The following is a 25,590-nucleotide window of genomic DNA, read 5'->3' on the forward strand; positions in this document are numbered from 1 at the left end:
TGTAATTAATTCATCTTGACTGTTATGGTACAAGAAGTTTTTGCACATCTATGAAACATTCTGTCAGCAACTGTATGTTGAATGATGTGATAGTGACCACTGCAGGGGCTTAACCAAAAATGCAAAAAAACTTCAATAGCACAGCTGGTGCACGTGCACACACAAAAAAAGCACCACAATCTCTCACCCCTTCAGCTTTTGTCATGAGTCGCAAGTAGCAGATTCAGTCCGGTTTCTAGTACAATTTGTTACCTAGACTATTCCTGATGAGAGAGACAGGCCATTCTGTTCTGCACATCAAAGGGAAGGCAGGAAGGAGAGCCATTATAGTAGTTTTCAAAACAAAATAATCTACGGGATGCCAATTTAATCTGAAATGAGTAGAGCTCAGTTTTGAACACTAAAAGGAGGTGGAAACAACTTAAATCAGGGGTTGTCTTGCATTTTGAGCTGATTAAATGTTATTTAAAAACATTTGGCCTATTCCTTAAAAGACGGTTTCTCAGACTTTTGCAGTATAAACCAGAATTTCACATGGATTGCTTTTTATTTCCTTTACTTCCCTCTCATTTGCAATCTCAAAAAATACCAGTGCAATGTATTGCAACTGCTTCTATGGAAAGATATTCATGCACTTTAGTATTTCTTTTAATATAATTAGCTGCCTGAAACCTGCAGAGCCAGTAGGTAAAGTACTCCACTTGCCACAAGCCGAAAAGTGATGAACAGCATATTCTGGTTAACAGCAGGTTTACATCTACTACTGTGTTTTTGTTTTTAAGCTGGGATCTATGCCACATCTTCTCTGTGTCCCTCGAACAATTTCCTTAGGAATTTGTTCTCTAAATCTTAATAAAGTCAGGAGCTGTTCTGGTTTTGTTGTGGATCATGACATTGCACTTAAAATTTCATACCTGAATTTCCATAGAGCCTTTTTATCCATAAAATAGATGCACATCATGTCCCCGACTGTATCTGTTGCTTAATATCCATGTCACAAGTCACACATCTGAATCAATGGATCTCCTGACTCCTATACCTCAATCATCTGCTCCTTAGAAACCCTGATTCAGCCTCTGGAATCCAAGATGGATTCCAATTATACCTGCCAAAGTTACTCAACTTTTACGTAACTGGAAATACACGAGTACGGATTGAAGATTTAGGGCCAATAGTGGGAAACAGCTTTAAAAAAAATATATCACTATTTAAACCTGGCAAGCTTAATTCTAGAGTGTCATAAGTTACATATGTGCCAAAAGGAACAAATCAAGTCTCACCAATAGGCAGACACTTGTGGTTTTCAACATGAATAAAAAGCAGGTCTAGCAAGCAAAATTTCAACACTATTCTTAATGAAAATCACTGGTTTGTCCCAAGGAGTATCCCCCCCCACCAAAACAGGTCTAGTCCTGGGAGACAGCTGATGAAAATATAATTTTCGGGCCAAAGAGATAGTTTTTCTTTAAAGCAGGAAAGATAAAAACATAAGTGACTAAAGTTACTTTCGCCTTCGCAAGATTTTCCCAGAGCTTTGAAAGTAGAGCTTTAGAAGAGGTAAGAGGATGCACTACATCAAGTGAAATAAAGTGGGAATTTTGCACCTTCAAAAGCAATGACCTATACATTTCCAGTTGAGCTTTAAAGAAAAGGAAGTGTGCTATAAATTCTTTGTAATGAGAAATTTTAAAAGCATTAATATTAACAGGTCTATAAGATGAGGTTGATTCTATTCTGCAAAGCAGTGTTAATCAGACAATCTGTTTGCTATCCATTTTTTGTTTTGTGAGATCAAAAAATGTACTTATAATGCCAGTTTCACCCACAGTTGTAGGCAAGTTCTCCATCTCTTGTGGGAGATATAGTAAACCCACCTTTGGAGGTCACAGGAACAGGATTTTCTTATGATTTTATTTACCTGCAACACAGTTTCCTGTTAAGATTTTGGCATAATCAGAACATGACCCACAATAACTGAACCCTTTGCACAGTTTGTGTTGATATTTGTCTAACAGGCCCCAAAACTGGAACTTAACAGTAGTAATATTAACAGATCTATATTTTTTCTGTATACTAGTTCCAGGTTTCTGAAGATTCAAGTCCCTCACCTAGGTTTCTTACTTTGATCATATTAAAAAGGTTTTACTATGCCAATTTTGTTTGGGCTTGACAAGAGAGAATCAAACTCCATTTTTAATGTTATTGGAGACTCTATAAATGAGAACACTGAGCTTCACAAGAGCAACAGGCTTCTAAAGAGCTGCAAGTCCTATTTTGAGCTTGGCCTCACTTGATGGAGTAGCCAAGCTCTGGTTCTATGAATGCAATTTTAGTGGGACTGCTCCCATGTGTGAAGTTGAAACCTTTGCAGAACTGGGACTTACAACACTAAATCATATATTCAGACTAACTAAACTACCTCCCCCACCCATGCTGGGGTGGGGAGAGCTATGGAAATCATATTTCTTTGCAGTTAAATATAAGAGTTGGTCTAGGAAAAAAAGCCTAAACTCCCTCATAAGAAAAGAAAGCACACTGTAGGATTTTGGCTCACCCTTCATGTAAGTCTACACCTTTCACTAAGCATTTTAAAAGAAATCTCAATTTATGTTTAACATATCAAGGAATTATCATAGTCCCTAATTTGCTGTTGAAGTCTGCAACAAAGTTTTATACCTTGAGTGAAGTGCAGTCTAATTCCTGTGTGATTATTTTTAAGAGGGCTGGAGAATGGGCAAAAGAGGGGGTATGAAACAACTTTATTGAAGCCAATGCTTCAGGCAACCCTGGAGCAGATGGATCCAGATTGAAAAGAATTGGCAAACCGAAAACTTTTTGATAAGATAAAATTCATTGATGTTGGCTCACACTAGGCCCACTTCAACTCTGCACTTGTCCTCTGTGTTTCTTCGACATATCTGTTCCTTTCCTCTATCTGCTTTAGCATAACTTTATTTTTCTCTTTTATCTTTAGATAACTGCACCCAGGGACCGGAGGGATTGATTTTTTGTTTTGACTTATTGTTTGAAGATCTGTAACTCAAAGCAGCTCTCACGCCTCTGATGTCTAAGCTTGAGCAGCATAAAAGGTAAACCTAGCCCTGTGAATCAAACTGAGCACGGATACTATTTTATAATCAGTCATCTGTGTTTTATTTTGCCATTTTTGGGGCCAGGGTGGGAAGGAAAGCTATTTTAAGGCTTTATACTTAATAAGATTTTAAATAAAAATCTTCATGACAAACACTGTACAAGCCAAGTCTATTTAAAGAGAAATTTAGAAAGCTTATAGCTCCCTACCCAGGGAAAAAAAAAAGTCTCCTTATTCCCAATAAGAGGAAACCATACAGGTCAGAGGGTGTTTTCTTCTAAAGAATCATGTTACATACAAGCCTGCTACAGCCAAAGTATTACCATGAAAATCTTACAATGCTTGAAATCACTTGAAGATGAAGCACTATGAAACCAACGTGATACCCCTTAGAGGGCAAGTTAAAATAAACAAGATGCTGTGCATATTATATAATACAAAACCAATATACTAACCCTATAATAGCCTAAGATTGGGGGTGGGGGAAGGGAGGGAGAAAGAGAGGGTGGCAATTAAAAAAAAGAAAAAAGCCTAACTTCTGAGGTCTCTCATATCTCTTCCCTTCCCATGCCTCAAACATTGCTAGAATGCTTCAAATAATCAGTTCTTAAAATGCTGGCACTCTGATTTGGTATTAATAAGATATTAGAAAAAGCTAATACCCATTATACACACACTTTGTTTATGAGAACCCATCTCATCTATTCCCTAAAGTTGCCCAGCTTGCTGAAATATGGTTACATATGCAAACATTATCTCCCAATTGTAACCTCATTTTCTGCTCTGCTGGACAGCGTGACCAGCATTTGTCATCATGCCTCCCCCTCCCGCCACATCATTCATATGTCTATAATTGTCATCAAGATGTGGCATGTCAGCAGGACTCCAGTGTTCTCTGTTCCTCATCTCCACACAGTCACTCAGGTAACAAACCCATAATCTCGTCCTGTTTTCATGATGGTTGAATTACACATAATTGTTTCTGCACAGTGATTGATTTCTGCCTGAATAGAGACCTCTGCCTTTTTTCAATGCAAGCGAGTGGCAGCCAAGTCTCTCCATCTAGGAGGAGGCAGCAGCCTTTGAAGAGATCAAAGCCAAGGCCGCAAGCAGTTGTGCGCCCTGGGAATATGGAAAGCCTTTATGCTCTCAACCCCATTTCCAACATCATGTTGGATTGCAGCTGCATTACATTCTGCCAGCATTCTTAATGCTTTTAGTATTGACTCTGACATCACCGATAGCTGTTTTAAAGTAACAAAAGCCGAAAGATGACTTATTTTCACAACTCTGTAATTGGAACATGCAAAGTTAGGGGAGGAAAGCATTTGTTTTTAATCCAAAATACAAAAGAAAGCACACAAAATTATATAAGTTTCCCAGAATTAAAAACATGTTTTTCATATGGAAAGAACAGAGGGGGCATTTTTTATAGCCTAGACCACACAAAATGAACCAATTATGCACATGCTTTTTCAAACCTAAAGGCTAAAGAAAAAATATGATTGGATAAGTCATTCAAATTGGGGAAAAATATTGCAACTTGCAGTAGGTTTAGCAACTTTTATAGCACCTGATGCAAGGCAAAATAATATAGATGCCTAAAGGACCATCTTTCCTTTTCAGCTCCTTGTAGTAAACTGACAATGGTTCACTCGTGCATTTGTAATGTATCACATGTCTCTCTTAGAACTGCATAAAATCCTCATTAGTTATCTAAAGGATAAAAAAGTAAAAGGAAAAAAAAAGGAAAAAAAATCAAAGCTGCTTCCTTTGAGATTCTCTTTTCTCTGCAGAAGTGTGCACTCACACACAGACCATTATTGTGACATCTTAAAATCAGTCTCGATACATCAAGATTCATTTTTAGAGTTGCCAAACACTCATACAGCCACCCCCCCCAGCCCCGACTGACTTCAACACTGCGAGTAGATAAATCTGTCTTTAGCAAAAGAGACTGTTCTGAGTTCCGATTAAAATTCATAGCCTTTTTCTCCAAATTATCACAATAAAACTTTTGAAGTTTAATAATTTGAGGAAGTAGAGATAAGGAAGAGATTAAAAAAAAAAATAAAGTAGCATCAGAAACCCTGCAATGACATTGAACCAATCTGTACCTACTGATTCACAAAACTATGCAGTGTTAGGTATTCTGATAAATACCTTTCCCATTTTGAAATGCAAGGATGGCAGCTTTATTAAAATTACAGTAGAAATATAGAGATAGATGGAAGCATCTAGCTGCCAGCTAGAGAGTTTTAAGTGGCTGGGTGGACACTTATACAGGTGTGGAAAATATGCAAATGCAATATAAATATGAACATTAATGTATTACTTTCCTCTTGGCCAACTTGGTTTTCTTTCATTGTTTTAAACATTCACTTTTTATTTGTTTAGTCATTAAGTCCCTTGATACTTAATAGGAAATATTTTCTGCTCCAGTGCCTCTTTCCTATGGACAATGACACTACCAACTAAGCTAAGCTAAACTATTATCATGTGTGATACTTGGGCTACTCCTTATGCGTCATTTAGAGTCTGATGCTTGGTACAGAATCCAGCAGCTTTGTGTTTTTTGTTGTTTTGGGATGGGTTTGGGGTTTTATTTGGTTGATTTGTTGTTGGGTTGTTGTTTGTTTTTGGTTTGTTTTTTTTGGGGGGGGGGCGTGGGGGGGAGAACGGACAGTAAACCAAGCAGAACATATTGCTAGGAGTCTGATATCACTGTTCTGGGACCTGCGCTAGATACTTGCTAGTCTCCTGGTATAGTTTATAGGTCATAACCAACACCTTAAAACTTTCATCAGCCTGACCCTACCAATGAACAAGACCAAATTTCTCACACACAATAAACTGTCTCAGCTGAGCTACTAGATAAACTAGATCCACAATTTTACTACCTGGGCTTTAGGCTTCCTAACTTCTTGTCCACTTCATTCAAAATAGCTGACACCTAATTATCTGGGTATGATGAAAAAATCTATTATAGCAGGTAGGGTTGAAAGCAGTGAAGTATTGGGGCTGTGAAGGAAGAAGAGGTGAGAAGGAACAGCTGCAAAACAATGATGAACTTTTCCATTTTATATATTGCTGGCAGTAACAAGGCATAGATCCACCTGATTAATGCTATTGGCTAGCAAGAGTCCATTAAACTCTCTCTCTCTATGGGCTTAATACTAGTAGATAGTTTCCGTAAGTCTAATTATTGGGATGCTCTGGGCTTTTGCATGGACCCTTTTTTTTGTAGTTAGAGGAAATGCATTAGTGCATCTGTTCTCCTGTAGTCCAGCACTTCTGCTGCTCTTAATCTCCAAAGCAAGTTGATAGCCCACTGCCACTGACTGATTTGTCACAGTCTGACAGTCTACGGTGAATCTCCATCCTCATTTCTCCAATAAACTCATATTCAAAGGAAGTGAACGAGAGGCAGAGAGGAAGCTAGAAGAGTTAGGACTCAGTCCAAGCAAAAAAATACCCTGACCTTTCCTCCCAGCTTCACTGCAGTACCAGGGCTATAATGAAATGAACCAATACCCCAGAAGAAGATTCCTGTCTGTTCTATAAACATAGCCCTCACCTTGGAAACCCCTGCCACTCTCAGGGTTCCTATAAAATAGGCCAAAGATATTCACAGGTTGCTATACATTGTGCTGCAAGTTGTGACAGCACCACAGTCCAGAACTGGTCAGGCTAGTAAATACTATATTATTGGAAAGGAATAGGTTAATCCCTTTTTTGTTAAGTGGTTTAGTATTTTTATTAGCAGATCCTTTGCAAACTAGGTCTTAAACGCCTTATTTCAATGTTTGTAGAAGTTCCCTGATGTTTAAATCATAACTTTTAGCCTATGGAACAATCATGAGGCATTTAGATTTATTCATGCTGTGCACATAAGGCACATTGTAAGGTTTCTATGCCTTAATCCATTGCAACTAGTTGTGGTTATGAGCAGCAGGAGTGTAAAACAAGAATAAACATTTATATCCCTGACAAACTGAGTAATCCTGACACTAGTATTTTAGAGAATTAAAGTCATTATGCAACATGCAAAGAACTAAGCAGCTGAAGGTTTTCCTCCTCTAAAAATATTCCCAGGTCATACTCATATGTGACAGCAGCAAGCATGCCAGGATGCTATAGAGGAAATTTTAAAGTCCATCTACATATCAACCAGCGCTCAGTTAGTTGCATGGCAGTGTTCTTACTGAGCCTCCTGGGAAGCTTTAATGTTTCACAGGTGATACAACCAGCTGTAGGCCTCATGCTTGCTTGTACAGAGTTCGTAATAAAGCACAAGTTACATGTCAGAGTACTCTACTAGGCAGGGAACAGCTCCTGCTGCCTGTGCTCGGGGGTGAGCTAAACCCATTTATCCCTGTAGCCTCATTAACATTACACAGAAGCCAGGAGTGGCTGATCTGAATCCTCCCAATTCATTAAGGGCAAAGCTGCAAACACATTGGTGCAGAAAAGAATGCTGTTGTATTAACAGAGGATCCTGAGCCAGTGGAAGAAGTATATTATGCCAAGCGGCACAACAGGTGCATAGGCAATTTGTGGTTTCTGCTTCCTGGGAGAGTCAGAACAAGGTGCCTTGCCAATTGCATGCAAATTTGGTTTAATTTTGAGAGACTAAAGGCAAGACAGAAGTGCAAGTGATGTTGCTCTCAACAAGCACTGCTCTTCCTGCCCCCTCAGAAGAAATAAATGCATCACTAAAGGCAGGAAAAAGAAAAAGTTAAAATACTAATAGTTCTCAATTCAACAGGCCTGCTTACGTTTCCTTGACATAAAGAAATGTTAATGTTTCTGACTTGCTATTCTAATTTTCTCAAGTTTTGTACCAGAGGTCTATATGAAATACTAGAAAAAATTCAAATTGAGGTCTCAATTTTAAACCAAAGGGACGGTGTTTGAAATTACAAGAATCACCTTCACTTTTATTTGGTTAAATTCTGTTGTTTTAGTTAATGCTGCAGTCTGATTAACCATCAAGACTCTCCCTGGACATACACAATGGCTTTTTGCTTGTCATTACATTATATACTGAATAACAAAACCCTGAAGAATCCAAAATAGCAAGCAGACTTGTCTCATGAGGTGAATAGTTTCTTTTCAACAGCATTCCTGTAGTTCAGAGCTTTCCCAACTGTGTGCTGCGACACATTAGTGTGTCGGCAGCAGTGTGTAGGTGTGTCGCGTGAAATGCAGAAAATTTTGCGGAAGGGCACCGCAGAGCTCCCTTACTCGCGTCTGCTTCCCTTGGCCCCTCCCCCAGAACTGAATTACTGTGTCGCGAAATGATGCATGTCTAAAAAGTGTGTCACCAACATGAAAAGTTTGGAAAGCTCTGCTGTAGTTCATCTACCAAGAATGGCCCAAGAACTCTAGGTCCCACTCCCAGCTCTATCACCGCCTCACCATACACTACCGGCCAACACACTAACAATGCCCCTCTACTGCCACTTTGTGAGACTGGGGCTAATATTTCTGTTTGTTTAGGCTGTAGATGCTTTAGTGAGAAAAGGGGAAAATCTGTCTTTTGAACTGTATTGTAACAGTTCTGAGCAAAATGCATCACCAAATTTATTTGAACTCTTTAAGGAATGAGGAAGTTACAGTACATTCCACAGCTCACCTTCTTACATAGTCTCAGACTCTAGCTCCACCTTTAAGTAGTTGTAATTTAACAGTAGTACAATTACATCACTTTGTGCAGCTCTGACTCGGCGTAGAGAATGGGGGACAGAATTTTTACATATAAAAACCTACACACAATATTTTTATGTGGGTCAGGGCACTTTCAATGCAACAAGCCAAGACAATATATCCATTTGCAATTTTGGGGCTACAACTTGTTGAAAGTTTGTAAGTTACACACACACACACACACACACACACACACACACACACAGTCAGAAATTCATTAAACAAATACAGGTATTTTTGACATCCTTCAAAGCATTTTTTGACACAATTTATTTTCATTGTGGTTACAAAAAAGTGATTGATTTCTTCCTTTCTATTCTTCAATTGATTTCTTCCTTCTATTCTCTCTTCTCTCTTTCCACTTTGCTACTGAAAAGGGAAATAACCTACAAACTGTATTTAGGTCTGTTGGAAAAATGGGAACTTCTTAAAATAGTAGTTTTTCCATAAACTTGCATTAAAAAAAAAAAGACTAACACAAAACATCATTATGTTTTTTGTCAGAAAATAATGTTTTGACCATAAACATTATGACCAAGGAACCAAATAATTGGGCCTTTAACTACTTCCATTAATATCCCTTTGCTAACAAGCACATTCTTAGCTTTTACAAAGTATCCTTATACTGTAACATCATGTAGCAGTGTAGTGGAATAGTTTTCAGAACAAAATCCAGGTTGTTAGACAAACCTAAATATTTTTACATGATTGTGAAGTACATCTTTTTTGTTCTCCTCACTCACAAAACCATTTTCTCACCAGATAAAAAGCCAAGATGGTTCAAATACCTGATATCAGATAACATCTCAAGACTCATTCTTGAAGACAACCCACTCACTTCCTTACACACACATCCTTTAAGATCTTGGCAACTTTGCTTTTTAGCTGACATCTTTACCAGTAACCCCAGGCTTCCTCTTTTTTCCTGCAATAAGGTTCATAAAATGGGAAAAGTAAAGGCTACTTTTCTCACACCAACATCCCAAAGCAACAATTCCTTGGACACCCCAATATTTAAAGCGACTTAGTTTCACTAGCATGCAAGAGAAGACTGAACAAGTTAAGAATGGTAAATTTTAGCAAAATGGTAATTTTTTGTGGTTTTAGTTTATGCTTTGAGGAGTGATTCTGGATTAGGAGCCTATCTAACCAGTGACAAATTAGTGTTTTAATTACTTACGTGCTTGATAAATATAAACTGAGTTACCAGAGATGGTCTATTTTGCAAAGTGCTTTTCGGACAGTTATTTTGTTATTCTCTTGGGGTATTTTTTAAAACAGAAAGTATGCTGTGTTGATCTAATAAAAGAACAAATAAAGGAACTTTAAAAAAAATGGTTTATTAAAAGTATGAGACTTAAAATATTTTATTCTTTTAGGCTACATTAGGCCCTTAGAACTGCACTTGCTGGTCTACAGTAGTTCTGTACTCCTTAAAGAGGCTGCCTTGTTTAGCCACCTCCTGCAGCTTGAACGTTGGATTAGGTACTCTGCAACTATCCCATTTTCTAGAATGCTCAATCAAACTCCTTTAAGCAATATCACATTACATTTAGAAGCACATACTCCTCTTCCATTGAACTCTGGTAGCTGAAGAAAAGTCAAGTCTGAAGTTACTAGGTTTCCGCCAACTGGCAGTTTTGTTTTGGAAGTCAGTGATATGGGGAAGAGAGAGGAAACTGGCTCCTAAGGCCACAAAAAGGCACATGGGTGAAGGGTGAGCAACATCCTATAGCAATCAGTGACAATAGAAAATATTCTTCCTTCTTTCCTGGAAGTGATGGATTTGTTACTTAACTCAGATAGACAAGAGTGAAGTTTCTCTTGTAGACTGCACATTCCCAGGCATTCAAGCTGAGGCAGCAAGCAAAGAGGGGTTCCAAAAGACAAGTTTATTTACAAGCTTTTCTACTCTTCTACCTTTGCCTATTCCCCAAAGTGGTCTGAATGCTTCTATTGTGATTTTGATACCTCCGTAGTAGTCTAGTCTTGTGCTGCATATGCAGCTAGAATGAACTAGGTTTTTGCAGAGCTCAGAGACAGCTCCACACAGAGAGATCTGGTAAGATTTTTATTCCTTCTACCAGGTAGTTCATATGTACCTGATGCTAGAAATTAGCATTTGCTGAAATACCAAGCAGTCTCTACATGAGATTAGAGTGATCAAACCTCAATATGTTGTCTACTTCAGCTCACCACTGTCAGTAGGATCATTTAATATGTTTTAAAAAATGAAATGGAATGCATTGGAAAAAACATGCAGGTCTAAGTACAATAGGCCATACTTTGGGGAAAAGGGCCCCAAAGATCAGTCAGGTAAAAGGGATGAATGTAATATGAAAAATGGAAAAGGTTGTTGTATAAGAATGGCCTAGTAGAAAATCCCTATATTCTACCCATATCTATCCAGTGAAAGAGGGTGGTATCATAACACTGCTCTGCTAAAACAAGAGCACTGTTAGTTTTCTTAGGAAACCTGCTTTTACATTAGCTGCAGCCATGGCTGCAACCTCCCTGGAATAATGGTTGTTCTGATATTATAGCAGCCCTGTGATACCGGGGTTACTTCAGGAAGGGAGAAGGAATTGGTTTAATTGTAACAATAAGCAACATGATATACTACTGTTTTAATCATTTTAACTGCTGACCCAATTTTGTTATAACATAGCAGACCATCACTGATGACAAGCAAAAGCATTGCAATTGCTGAACTTGCAAGTTTTCAAAGTGAACATACATACCCCTCTACATTACCAATATCCATAAATTTGGGGAGCAGATTGATGAACTAATAGACATACCTACACTTATCTCTACCTGTCAAAGGAAGTACCACGTTAATATAGCCTCACTAAGACACTTTTGCTTTGACTTAATGTAGAATAGGCAGAGAAGCCCCTATGCTCAAGTCCGGAGTCAGGAGACAGTGACTAGCACAGGGACCATCACATAAAGTTTTCATATACAGAGTATAATTACATCAAGAAAAAAAGTACTAATAAATTCAAGTCATCACAGCTAGTGTCACTAGAACCCAAAGCAGGAAACCCCACAACATAATTTATCTATTTTGGGTCTTCATCTCTGATCCAAACCCTACAAAAGCTGCTGCTCTACATTCCCTTTTCCCCCTATCAGTGCCCCTTTCCAGGCTCACATAGCTAACTGAGTCATTGCTAGATGGCCTCTGATCTCACATTTTGTAAGGACATTTGTCTTGTGTCTCTTGCAAAGGAACACCACTTACATATCTCAAACCAAATTATACAGAGTAAAGTAAAACTCCCACTGATGCCTGTAGCAGTCTTATTGTCATCTTTCATCATCATGTCCCGTAAGCCCTATAATACCTCACTCACAGGATTGTTGTTATGTGATTTTAGTTGTCATAACTCACAGTGTCTAATGGAAGATCTTTTAAAGCTGAGAGCAGTAAATATGCACAGCACCTAGCACAGGGATCCCAACTGAGGCTGGGACCTCTGTAATATTTCTAGCACACCAGCACATAATCTATTTTAAGACTCCCTCTTACCCAAAAGGTGAGGAAAAGATCACCTCTAGACCAAAACATGTTTATGTTATGTATTAAGACAACATTATCAGAGCTTCCTGACAGATGTACAGAAATGCCACTTCTAACCATACACCTAGAACATTTCCAAGAGGCATACATGCATATGTATTTTCCCTAAGTGGAACTGCAGAATCACAAGAGACCTTGACTCAGTGCAGTTTGGTTTAAGAAAGATCTATCTACAACTTTATGCTGCAGCACACAAACCCACTTCTGTGACTAGAAGTATTTGCCCTGTCTCACATAACAAATATAGTCAAAATGGCTATATGCATAAGCCTAATAAAAGTAGCACAAGTGCTTGTTGACCTGCTCGTATTAAGTTAAGCTGTTCATTTCATAATTGTATAGCAAAAGCACAGTGATAGCTTGTAGTGGCCAAACTTACGTTATGGATTGTCACACACTAATATATAAGCCATGTTCCCAGCTCCTTAAGGAAACAAAACATTCAAGCTTTGCTTTCACTTCTATAGAAGACAATTAGAAAAACAGGATCCTTCAGATGGAAACTGAGCTATGCTCTTTAATCAAGATGTTTTTCTTTCTGCTATCCATCTGAATTTAAAAAAAAAAAAAAAAAAAAAAAAAAAATCAGTAAACCAAAGTCAACTGAATGCATCTGAGCTCTTTTAAAAAGATTTGGATCACCATTTTTCCCCTCATGAGAGTGGGAAATTCCTGGCTAATTAGCACAGTTAGGGCACATGTTAACTCCCCAACTGCACCTTTTGCTCAAATCGCAAAGATTCAATTAATACATTTTTATTTAAACGTTCAATCACCTTCTCGCTGAGAGGACAGATTCCTTTGAAGTGGGAAGCCAAAAATAAATAAATAAATACAAACATACGCACAAGATCCAAATCTTGAAATAGGGCTGTCAGGTTAAGAAAATTACATTTGAAATGAGTGGACTTTCTGCTGGCTGGGAAATTAGCTCTGTGGTTGGACCCGGGTGGTAATTGATGGCAGTCAATCATCATGGTGCCTTGTGACCAGTGGGGTTCCCCAAGGCTCTGTCCTTGGACCCATACTGTTCAACATCTTCATTAGTCATGTGGACATTGGAGTCAGAAGGGGACTGGCCAAGTTCGCCGATGACACCAAACTTTGGGGCAAAGGATCCACACCTGAAGACAGGAGGGCGATTCAGGTTGACCTGAATAGGCTCAGCAAATGGGCAGACGAGAATCTGATGGTGTTTAACACTGAAAAATGCAAGGTTCTCCACCTTGGGAGGAAAAACCTGCAGTATCCTTATAGGCTCGACAGTGCTGCATTGGCTAGTACTACAGAAGAAAGAGACTTGGGGGTCATCATTGACCACAAGATGAACATGAGCCTGCAGTGCGATGCTGCGGCTACTAAAGCGACCAAAACGCTGGCTTGCCTTCATAGATGCTTCTCAAGCAAATCCCAGGACATCATTCTCCCCTTGTACTCGGCCTTGGTGAGGCCGCAGCTGGAGTACTGCATCCAGTTTTGGGCCCCACAATTCAAAAAGGATGTGGAGAAGCTTGAGAGAGTTCAGAGAAGAGCCACGTGCATGATCAGATGATAGGAAAACAGACCTTACGATGACAGGCTGAGAGCTATGAGGCTCTTTAGCCTGGAAAAGCGCAGGCTCAGGGGTGACCTGATGGCCACCTATAAGTTTATCAGGGGTAACCATCAGTATCTGGGGGAATGTTTGTTCACCAGAGCACCCCAAGGGATGACGAGGTTGAATGGTTATAAACTACTGCAAGACCAATTCAGGCTGGACATAAGGAAGAATTTCTTTACTGTCTGAGCCCCCAAGGTCTGGAATAGCCTGCCATCGGAGGTGGTTCAAGCACCTACATCGAACACCTTCAAGAGTAAATTGGATGCTTATCTTGCTGGGATTCTATGACCCTAGCTGACTTCCTGCCCTTCGGGCAGGCGGCTGAACTCAATGATCTTCCGAGGTCCCTTCCAGCCCTAATGTCTATGAAATCTATGACTTATTAAGCTTACCATGGGCCAAAACAAGAAGTAGTAATAGTACATGAAGCACAAGTACTACCTTCTTCACAATGGAAGGAACAAACTTTACCAGCAAGAACGGAGCTCAGCCAGACTCCCTTGCTTCTTTACAGATACTGACTTTTATTTTTGCTGCTGGGGGAAGAGGGGGAAATGGGGATGGTAACCTAAAATGATGCCTCCCTGCTCCCCTACAGCACTGCTGGGGCTGCCCTGCTGCCCCCTGCCCGCCCAGCAGAAAAGGGGGATACAACTCTATGCCACCACCCCCACTGCTGCCGCGTGGGCAGGGGGTGCCTCACCATGGCGGCAAAGCCAGCAGGTCAGAGAGCCCTGAACCCACAGCAGGCGGCCCACATTTACCCCCCCTCCACGCACGAGTCTGGGGGACATGTGCCTCCCTATGATCCCACACCCTGGGAGTGTGCACAGCAGCAGAGAGCCCCCCCACCATGGACAAGCTGCCTGTGACTATCTTGCTCCCCACCACAGGCCCCATGCAACACCTTAGCTGGACAGTGCCCCCAGGCCCAGTGCCTTCCCCACTCCCTCCCTCACCATAGGGACCTCAATCTGCTCCTCCCCATAGACCTACCTTCAGGAAGCTAGAAGAGCTGCTCTCCACTGCTGCCTGGGACTGTATTCCTGGCTGTGTGCATGTGCGTGCACATGCATATGACACCCCCTGCGTCCCACTCCCCGCAGCCCCTTTCAGGCTGGAACTCTGCCAGCCTGCAAAGGGAAACCCACCATATCCTGCATTTTTCCGCAGTAAATGGAAAACCCGGATCCCTGCACAATACTGGGAATCTGGGAGAAATGCTGCCTCAGAGTCATGCAGTCCAGGACCGGGACTTAATGTTCCCATTTCGTGACTGTCCTGCCCAATTACGAATGGGTGGTAACCCTACCCTCTTCCCAAGGGGGGCCAGGGCCCTTGGGCCCCACATAGCGCCTGTGACGTAGAAAGAGGTGCCAACAATAGTGGTAGTTTTTTTTTTATGTAGATAAGAACTAAACCAAGTCTATTAGGTCATTTTTAATAATTTTTGCATTTTAAGAAAGCAGTTAAAACACGATCAAGATGAGGAGATCCAGTTTTCTATAGAAGAGATTTAAAATATGATGCTAGGCTTAAAGGATTCTCTTAAGCAAGAATTATTTGGTTACCAGTATCCTTAAATTTTCCCCACCCCTATTCTCCCGAACAGAGGTAGCACAATAGTCACCCACGGCACTAGAAGCTCAATAAACCAGATCACTACTTCCTATGTAAGAGTATGGAAGAGCTTACTAAAGGGCAAAAGGGAACAGGCCTTTACTGTACACCAGCTGCTCCACAACAGACTATCATGTGAGCTCAGTTTTACCCTGTGGTAAGCGAAAGCTAAACCATAGTTGCTTAGCCTTCTTTCATTTGGTTAAACTTCCTCTCAGCATCTCCAGTATTGTACTAACATGGCTACACTGCTTCTGGTTTGGGAGTTGGCACATGTAGAGCATGTGCTGACATGTCTCAGCATGGTGGTGGCATGTCCAATTATGGTGCTGCCTTGATTTCACAGACCGCTGCCAGAGTCAATTGCAAAGGTTAACAAAAAGCCACTTTGGCTGCTCAGCTTTTCCTCCAACCTGAAGCCTCTGGCCTTACTTTTCCTGCTCACGTGAAGCCTGACCATCAATTCAGTCCCTTCTGGCTACACTTATGACTACACTTTCCTTTCCTGTAGTCTGGAGTTGTAGAGACCTCCGAGGTTGAATGGGAAGGAAGAGAGGAAAGAATTTATAGTTTGTGACACCGAACCTCCTGGCTTACAAGACTTTATTCCCATCCCCATTGGCCAGTTGACACTAGTTTAGCATGTTTTCATTCTATTTCTTACTGGTTAGGCTGAATTGTTGTTTATGAGATAAGAAAGTGCTATTGTGGGTTTGACAGAACTCAAGTGACAAGGTTTCCAATGATGTCATAAAGCATGTTCTTGTATATTGGTCTTTAAAAGCACAACACTAAAAACAAGCTCCCGCCCCCTAACTTCAAGGGACAACAAGCAACCACACACAGGCACCTGATGCAGCTTTAGAAGACATGCAAGTCTTTTTATTTAGTGTTATTTCCCCTTCATATCAGAAGCACTTTATTATTAGAAAAAAAATCACTTACCTCATAAGGTGTCATTCCTACAGCCCTTTTGCGTGCAGACTAAATGATTGGAGGGCACCAAGAATTACAAGTAGTTGGCAGAGTTGTTGACCTTTTTGTGTGAATGAGCCTCTAGCACAGTGACTCTCCACCAGGGTCCCACAGCACCCTGGGGTGCCTTGAGATCTTTTCAAGGGTGCTGCTGGATGCCACACAATGTTATCACTGCTAGGTATACAAACATGATTTCATGGGATAAACCCAGAACTTTCAAGTAGGAATCCACAGTCTCAAAAATATTCTGAGCTGTTGTGATCCCAGTTCTGTGCAACAGAATTGCCCTGTTTTTCTGTAGTAAAAAAAAAAAATGAATAAAAACAAAGAGATGGTGTTTTCCAAGGAGTGTCTAGAAAGGTTGAGAACCACTGCTCTACCATCTCTCGATATCTTAACATTATGGATATAATGACCAACAAAAGCCTGTATGCGTAAAGGCTATATCCTGCGTGGTCCTAAACACTAACACCAAGCTATTAAGATTAGTATGATCTTGTGCATGATGAAGTGGAAGCAAAGATATGGACATAGTTGTTTCCCATTTCTTAAAACTGAAAGTTGCAAATCTCCACTTTTTCAAAGTTGCATTGAATTAGCTTCTCTATACACCACCTCCAGTTATAGAGGAATAGGATGTTATTTAGTAAATAGCCAAATCACCAAAAGCTCTTCTTTTTTGAGTATTCATAGCAAAACTAGAGTGGAACACTTTTACTGATGAAAGCCACACATACACACACACACACCACACAGCTCAGTCTAAAGCCAAGAAGTAGTCAGTGATCGCTTTCTACTCCATCATTGCCAGCAAGTCTTTTTAATAATGGCCCAGTTAAGGAAATTTCTGAATAAATCATCCAGATTTGCAAACAGACTATTTTAAAAGGAACATGTAAGCAAAAAAAAAAAAAAGGAAACCTGTTCACTTCACCAACTAAATACCCGAGTGAGGAACTGACAGCTAACAGACACGCTACACATGCACAGGACCTACATAAGATCCCATATCTAGCACAACAACTAGATTAGATCTTTGGAAGAGGACCAACCTGGAAGTGTTCAGGTACCTTTGATTCTATCTCAACAAACACTGCATTTAATTGAAAACCCCTTCAACTTCTGTGGCTTGCTTCTGTGTTTTAAAGAACCTCCTCATATCTCAGGCTGATGCTCACATCAGATCAGCAGACAGAAAGGTTTGAAAGAATATTGTTTACTTATTAGTGTTGGAAATACCTCTTTTCTCCCTTCAGGGTAGATATTCATTAATAAACAGCTTTAAAAAAAAAAATCAAGCTCTTCTGTTTAATTGCTCTTTAAAAGGATCCCACTTTAGTCCTATCAAGACTATACCAATGAAATGCCAAAATTGTCATAACATTTTCTACAGATCCACATGTGAGTTTATGGAAGTTATTTAGTGAACTAATCTGCATAACTCTAAACTTCTAAAATAAGGGGACTGTGGCACTCCAAAACTGGTAAAAGACTAACCTAACAGCCATGTTTTAAGTCCTCCATTTACCCATGCAGCAATAAGAAAAGAAAAGAGTAGGATCACTCATACAGCCTTTATAGTTCTTGGCCTCAGAGTCAAGTATGAAAGAAAATGCAAAGCTTGGTGATAAGTGATACAGGAGCTGAAACTAAAACCAAACTTTCTTACATGCAGCAAAGCTTATATCCAATGTAGCTAGCCCAATTCAAAGCAGCGACCATCCAGCCACCCAATAATTTAAATATTTACACATGTAATAACAGTACTTAAATTCCTGAAGCGTGAGAGTTTATCAACACAAGGTGTGAACATTTTGAGTTTAACTGAGTAAAGTCTCCAAGTCAGAATATAAAGGAACAAGACTTCTGTAACCGTACCACAACCAAATCTTCCATCTAGTTTTTCAGAAGGACAGATTCCATCAACCAAAACACAAATACTACTTTTTACTGTTATTTTTCTTTTCATGCTTCTCCCTACTCTTTTACACAATTTGGCTTTTCTTGGGATACAAACTCTTCCAGGCAGGAACTGTCCCTGCATGTATTTGTATATCACAGTCAGCTCCCAACATGGGGCATATTTTTTTAAAATTCCTTCCTGTATTAGAATCTCCCTTCTGTTTGACCTTATGTTCCACTATGGAAGTCTACATACACTGTCCATGGTGGGACATATCCAACTCTTTTTAATAATTTAAGTTGCTATCTGAAGACAGTTCAGCCATTAAGAAAAGGATGATACCTCCTGTTGAGCATGTATGCAAGAGAGGGAGTAGGGGAGGTACTGAAGAAATTCTATATCCTAAAATATATATTAAAAAAAAATCTAATCCCAAGGAAAGAGATGGATTTAATGGCTTAGTAATGCAAGCTCATTTTGGAGGAGTTTAAGAAATACAAAAAAGACAGTCTTTGGTGTAAAAACCTTTACAATCTGAAATTAAAATCTCACACAAAGGGTTAAAAAAGAAAGGGTGGGGGGAGGACAAAATACACAACAGCTGTCTGCTTCTCCCATGGTAGACACCTACTCTATGCTTCAGACAAACCACCATGTGATAACTCAAGCCCACAGGGCTTACATTCACCAGGTGTTATTGTGGTTTTGATACCATTGTGCTGCAGTTACCTAAACGAACTTCTCTGCTCTTCTGCCTACCAAAGCTATCTGATAAGAAACATGTACTGTTATAGCGGCTTCTTTGCTGTGGTGCTAGCATTGTACAAGAGTTCGTATCTCGTTTTGTTTCAAATAGTAAGTGGAAAAATCAGTTATCAGGCTGGGGCTAAAAAGAGACCAGTCTAACCTTAATTTATTCATGGAAATTTGAATTCCATCTCTTTACGCCCAGAAAGGTCTGCATCAGTTTTAATATATTACACTTTAGCTTTCTTCTTCCAGGATTCAGTAGGTATCTTAGATTTGACTACACGACAAATCTATAGTTTAAGAATATGACTGGCAGAACTTTAGAGAACCAATGTATCTGGAGAGAAAAAAAATAAATACACCCACCCTTTAAAGTAATTTTTTCCACCTACTGAAACTTTTCAGGTTTCAACTACATTTTTTTTCCACCCAACCCATGTGTGATTAGCAGCAGCAATCTCCTCTCTCAATTCAAACTGTTCATTAAGAACCCATCATGGAATAACACCAGTGTTCCTGTTTCTTGAGTTCAGGACAATATATATTGCTCTGGTAGAAGGATCTGTAGAAGAAAAGTTTGAATTGATGCACCAGTCTTGCAGATGTATGGTGCACAACTCTGCTCATATAAGCAGATCTGTAGGATTCCCCATATGCCCAGAGTTAAGGTACAGTATTTATTTGTAGGCACAGGGCCTAAAGTTTATATCCTCTTCCTATAAAAATCATGCTTCCCTTTAGATTTTGCTTCTCAAATACCAAAATAAGATAGCATTAATTACGAAAGGCCACCAAGTTATACTCTTCAAATTCAAAAGCATTGGTATTTATTGGATTATTTGTATGGGAATAAATCATTCAGACTTTTCATACAATGTTAAAAAAAATAGTGCCTCAAGATGGTTTTGAATCCTAACATCTCCAGGCAACAGATGCAACAAACAAGCAGTGGCTTTGTAATGCAAATGAAGAATCTCAGGTATACCACAAGGCTATTCCACCCACAAATGGTCAGAGATCAACACCTCTGCTGAGTGTTGGGTCTCTCAAACCTTATCTGTTTTAACAGTCTTTTCTTCTGAAAGGAAACAAGTAAACAAGCAGCCCCCGCCCCCCCCCCCAAAAAAAACAAAAAAACCCCCCAAAAAACCCACCCTTGAATGGGTGACAGTTTGAAGCCCAACAAAGGTACAGAGCAGAGGTGAACAGGAGGGAAGACATAACATGCCATATCGGTTGTGGTTAATGGTGAAGTAAGCAAGTATATAATCTTCTGGGTGCAATGTTTTGATCTCGCACACATTAAAAACCAGCTGTCAAGTATGAAGACTAGCAAATATTATAGTTCAATTAAACAGAAAATTATTAAACAACTCAAGCATGTAGACTTGTGGTTAAACTGAAAGTTCTCCAGACTTATGTCAACATTAGTGTGTTATAAGAACACTGTTTTACAGAAATACTGGTACTGCTCTAACATGCCAGAGTAACACTCCACTAAATTAATCCCTGAAGTGTTAGGCAAGCAATAATACAATTAGAAAGCAGAGGCATTCCCTCTCCACACTAGATATTCAAATATTTCTCAAGCAGAAGATAGGAAAAATAGATGTGTTAAGTTGATCAGCTAACAGCAAAGATGTGGCCCTACAACAACACATTTATGGACAGGGTTTGATGTTTTATATTCTCTAATCATTAAATTGTATTTCTTATTCCAGTTCTTCCATTCATACATTTGTGTGAGGGTGGAGAAAAAAGGGACTGGTTACTGGATTCCTTATTTTCCAGGAGACACAGATATAAATGTCTTTACATACTGAAAAGGATTATATCATTTTTATCAGCAAGTAGGAATTACGATTTAATCTGTCAGGATATTTGTTATTTTAAATGCCTTTCAACATCAGACAGCGTATGTAAAAAAGACGATTTGGGATAGTTTTTTGTTTGTTTGTTTGTTTTGAAAGAAAGGTATGTATCTCTCTAAAATGAAATAAAATTGACTAACCTTGTTTTTATTCAAGACAGATTTTTTTGAACAGGAAAGCCCTAAAAACAATATTTTTCAAGTTTGTTTGTTTGAGATATATCATACAAATAAAGCATTCAGGTAAGAGTGTTACATATAAAACAGAAACATTTGCTATGTTTCGGAATCTATTGAGTCATTCTGTATTCAGGAAACCTTTGTTTGGACAAAACTTTCTCCAGGTTTGCAGTACAAATGTGTTGCTACTGTTAAATGTAGAAATCTGTATTGGTAATTTCCACCCCACCCACAAACAAGTAAAAAGAAAAAAGCTTACGTTAAAAGGCGTAAGAAAGCAAAAATAAAACCGATTGCTTGAAAGAGTTTGCCACAGAAAGCTTTTCCTTCTTACTAGCTCTTCATTTTAGTCACTTAGAAAATAGCTACCACCAATGAGCATTCTTTTCTAAAATTATGGAATACAATGGCAGTGTCATTCTACAACAGGAGGCACTGTAAGTTCTGCTTTCCCCAAGATAATACTTCTAGTGCAATTTCCACAGCTAGATTTTTAAAATCCCAGAAGTTTTACTGAGGTTGCTTCCACTGATTTACAAGAACAATGGAAATTTACTATTCAGCATATTTACTATTCTTCCAGCGCGCTTCTACACCAACCAGAACAAATTAGTAATTTTAAGAGTCAGATTCAATGATTCTCCTCTTGATGCAACAAATACAAAAAGCTACAGCCACAACCTTGCATTATATAATTATTCTAACTCATCATCGGCAACTGTTTCCCATGCACTCTCTCGCATCATTTCTATGTTGTATTTCCAAGTAACATCCACTCTCACATACATGACAGCTTTATACGAGCAGTCTATGTTAGGAAGAGAAAAAAAATCAGCTAAGACTGAACATGACAAACTGAGTAAAGGAAGAAACATCCATCGGATTTTTATATTTCAGTACAATCTGAGAGAACTAAAACCGGTCTAGTAGTGCTTCTTCCCAGAGTTACCGTAAAAGTAGCATTTAGGCCATTCAGCCACACATTATAACGTAACATCCAGACTATATTTTCAGCCTTGTTCATGGCAAATTAAATGTTTCCACCATCATTCCAATCAAGATGGCTAAGAAGTTTAGACAGCTAGCTACACAGAACCTAAAGAATAGAAGTGTAATATTCATAATAATTCAAAACACAGTCCTGAACAAGAAGAAAATTTCTCTCTCCCAAGGCAATTTGCATAATAGGTAACTCACTGTTCTAGGGATGGGTGGCGACAGAGATCCATTAGACATGTATGGGTCGTTATTCATATTTGGCATCATGATATACCCCGAATAACCAGAGTATGATGGGCCCTTGCTGTATAAACTGCTGTCTGGGTGTTTTCCTGTGAAAGCAGAGAAAAAGAGGGTTACCGGTATATTATCTTACCACTTAGGTTTTTTTATGCAGATCAGAAAATGTATATAGGCACTGTGCATTCATGGAAGTATTCTGTACACACGAGGCTGGTTTGGAGATTTGGGGGAAAGAGAAATAGGGTTGTCTGTCTGTTTTATTATTATTAAAGTAGCATATTGCTGGGAACCTTAGCATTATTTCTACTGTATGCCTGCCAGTATTTACTCTCTTAAGACTTGGGCCTAATGTAGGCATTTGTTGGGAATGCACTTATTGCAAAGAGTTCAGGGTTACATGTCTACTTTGCTAATATGTTCAAATAGCAATATCAGCAAATGATATTTAAAACATAATTCTCCATTTCTGAAGGCATCCATAGGATTTGGAGATTTTGCAACACATTCTTCTAGGGACTGTCCTGTGTAACTGACTGAAAAAGGCAGCATCCTAGCTACACAGATCACTTCTTTCTCAAGTCCAATATACATAGTACCCCAGCAATTCACCCTGGTCATGTTAACCAGCAGCAAATTAAAGTGAAGGAGTTCAGGATGATGTAGGATACCCTGCTGACTATTGGGGGTCTATTAAGTGCACACAGAATGTTCCATTTTTTTAATCTGTTTAATATCCAGTTTAAATTAAGTCTATTAGTGGATATCAGGACTAAAGAAAAGCTGAATTTTTTCTAGAACTCATATTACAATTCTAATGAAGAATATTAAAAGTTATGAACTAAACATTATGATACAGTGGAAGACATTACTGCATTTTCATCCAGCTTCCTAAACTAAAATATACATGATTTTCTCCCATCCTCCTCAATTAGCATGCACGTATACATCAAAACATCAACTAGTCAAAACAGAAATGAAACTGCATGTGTTAAAGTGACAGATGTGTTTATAAATTGAGTATATAGTTTCTTAGCATGCATAGCTCAGCAGGGTTATTAAGCAAGCGATGGGAGATATGGAAAATATTACCTATAAACAGATATTCTAAAAATAGTTATTTTCTTGGCAAAGAATCTGCTTGCCTACCAATATCAGTTGGCCAACAACTGAAATGCCCTTTGGCCGCTTAAGTTAGATTTGGTGTGCATTTACCTCACTTTTCTAAGTTGTGAAGATATATTTGCATTCTTTTCATGAACAGAGATCACTTATACAATCATAACTCAATGTGCAATAAGAAGCTGAATTATATTCCATTTGAGTTCCTTGTTAATGTGGAAAAGAAAAGGTTGCAATGCAGAGTGAAAAACAACTCAACATTTCTCACCTTCTTCAGGAAGTTCTCGGCTTTTATCATGGTATGATTCCTGGGCTTGTGCTTGCCTGGAAACCTACCCACACAGAATCCACCACAAAAAAGAGAGAGAGAAAAAGAAAAAAAAAAGGTTATTTTTATGCACTGCTGTTCACTGAAGTGCTGGATTTACTAAAGGATCAAAATTACTGTTAAGCAGTTTAAGTCATCTGAAGTTTGGCCCTGTACTCCTCCCTCCACCTCATTCCTGTTGAAAGGATATTTTTTTATTCTTTTTTATTTTTATTTTTTTACAGCTTTAATAATGATGTAGTTTGGAAAACCAATTGTAGCACAAGAAGTCCTACAGCTGTAGCCCTCCTAAAGAGGCTAACCACTGAGAATACTTCCGGCTTCCCTGGTCAAAATGGTCTTGCTAGAGTAATGCAAAAAGGAAAAAGGAAAACAAGTGCCTTTTGAAAAATTCCAGTCTTTGGTTGTTTTTGTGTTGTTGAATTGTTACCAAACAATTTATGCAAATCCTTTCAAGAGTGGGACTCATCAGCTGACCTCACCAATTTTTCCAAAGAATTTCACAGGGACTATAGGTCTAATGCTATTAGATTATCCTGTGATTCACAGGAATTTATTTGTCCTGGGCTGTGAGCACCCATGTAGGAAGGGGAAGAGCATCCTCCTGACACTCACCAGTTTGCATAGATGGATGTTTTAAGAGTTTACATTTCAAAACTTTATTTGGAAAGACAGACGCGCGTGTCCACAGTTGGTTGTTTTGCTATGCAAGCAGGCTTGACTGGGGTACCCTGAAATTGAGAAACTTACTGCAAAGAAGAGCAGAAGCCACCAGCTACCTTTCCTCCGCCTAAAACAGAAGGAAAGGATGCTCTACTGTTCCTGGGGCTGCTCGGCAGCAACCTTCTGGAGCCTTGGCAGCGTGTGTACCCAACAAGAAGGTCCCGGCACCCTGCTGCTAGGCAGTGCAGTAGCCCCGGCTAGTGACGATTTCAAACCCACACCTGCTCAGCTGAACCCTGTGCTTCTGCCTCTCCCAACTCAAGTGCCCCTTGGCTGCAGTTTGCCCCGGCCACTGGGGCACAAGGGGGAAAGGGGGCTGGGAAGGGGATGGACGGACAAGTCTCCCTTGCCCCAGCCAGGCCAAGCAGCCTCCAAAGCAGCAGAAGCATCACTAAGCCCCCAAGCTGGGACTCGTAGATGCCTCTCCTTTCAGCCCTAGGGCAGCTGGCTGCCAGAGCCATGCTGCCCCCTACAAAGGGGCAGCCCCTGGCTCTTGCCTCTCCAGACGCAGGTCAGGTGGCCATCAGAGAGGCCATTCCGGTTTTCTGCTACACTGTCCTCTTGATACGAACCCGGATGCCTTCAAGAGAAAAACAGAGGACATAAGGGCGTCCGGTTTCATATCGAGAGAGGACAACCGGACTGTCCCCTATAATGGCCACCCTAGGCAGGTCCCTCTGCACCGCCGAAGTTCCCTGCGTCGTCCTCAGACAGGGAGGGCTATGTGATCTCTTTTATTAGACCAACCACATTAGCCCTGCCTCATCCTCCGCGCCCTGTCCCAGCAGACCCGGGCCGCCGGCTCCCCTCAGGCCGCCCTCCCCATCCCCGCTCCCGGCGGGAGCTGCGCGCCAGGGGGCGCTCTTTTGCCCCCAAGTACCAGCGCAAGGC

General features: G+C 39.9%; 1 protein-coding gene across 1 annotated transcript in view; it reads right to left on the reverse strand.

The window, feature by feature from the left end:
* LEF1 (lymphoid enhancer binding factor 1) overlaps positions 1 to 24,612 on the reverse strand; it is a gene marked incomplete at its 5' end in the record, with an annotated part of 106,663 nt that extends 82,051 nt beyond the window's left edge. The window contains 3 exons of the mRNA XM_025212777.1: positions 22,485 to 22,618; positions 23,917 to 23,980; positions 24,592 to 24,612. Of these exons, the coding sequence (XP_025068562.1) occupies positions 22,485 to 22,618; positions 23,917 to 23,980; positions 24,592 to 24,612 (219 nt within the window). The remainder of the gene's footprint in view (positions 1 to 22,484; positions 22,619 to 23,916; positions 23,981 to 24,591) is intronic.
* Between the last annotated feature and the right edge of the window lie 978 nt (positions 24,613 to 25,590).

This window comes from Alligator sinensis, unplaced genomic scaffold, assembly GCF_000455745.1.
Source record: "Alligator sinensis unplaced genomic scaffold, ASM45574v1 scaffold66_1, whole genome shotgun sequence".
NCBI lineage: Eukaryota > Metazoa > Chordata > Crocodylia > Alligatoridae > Alligator > Alligator sinensis.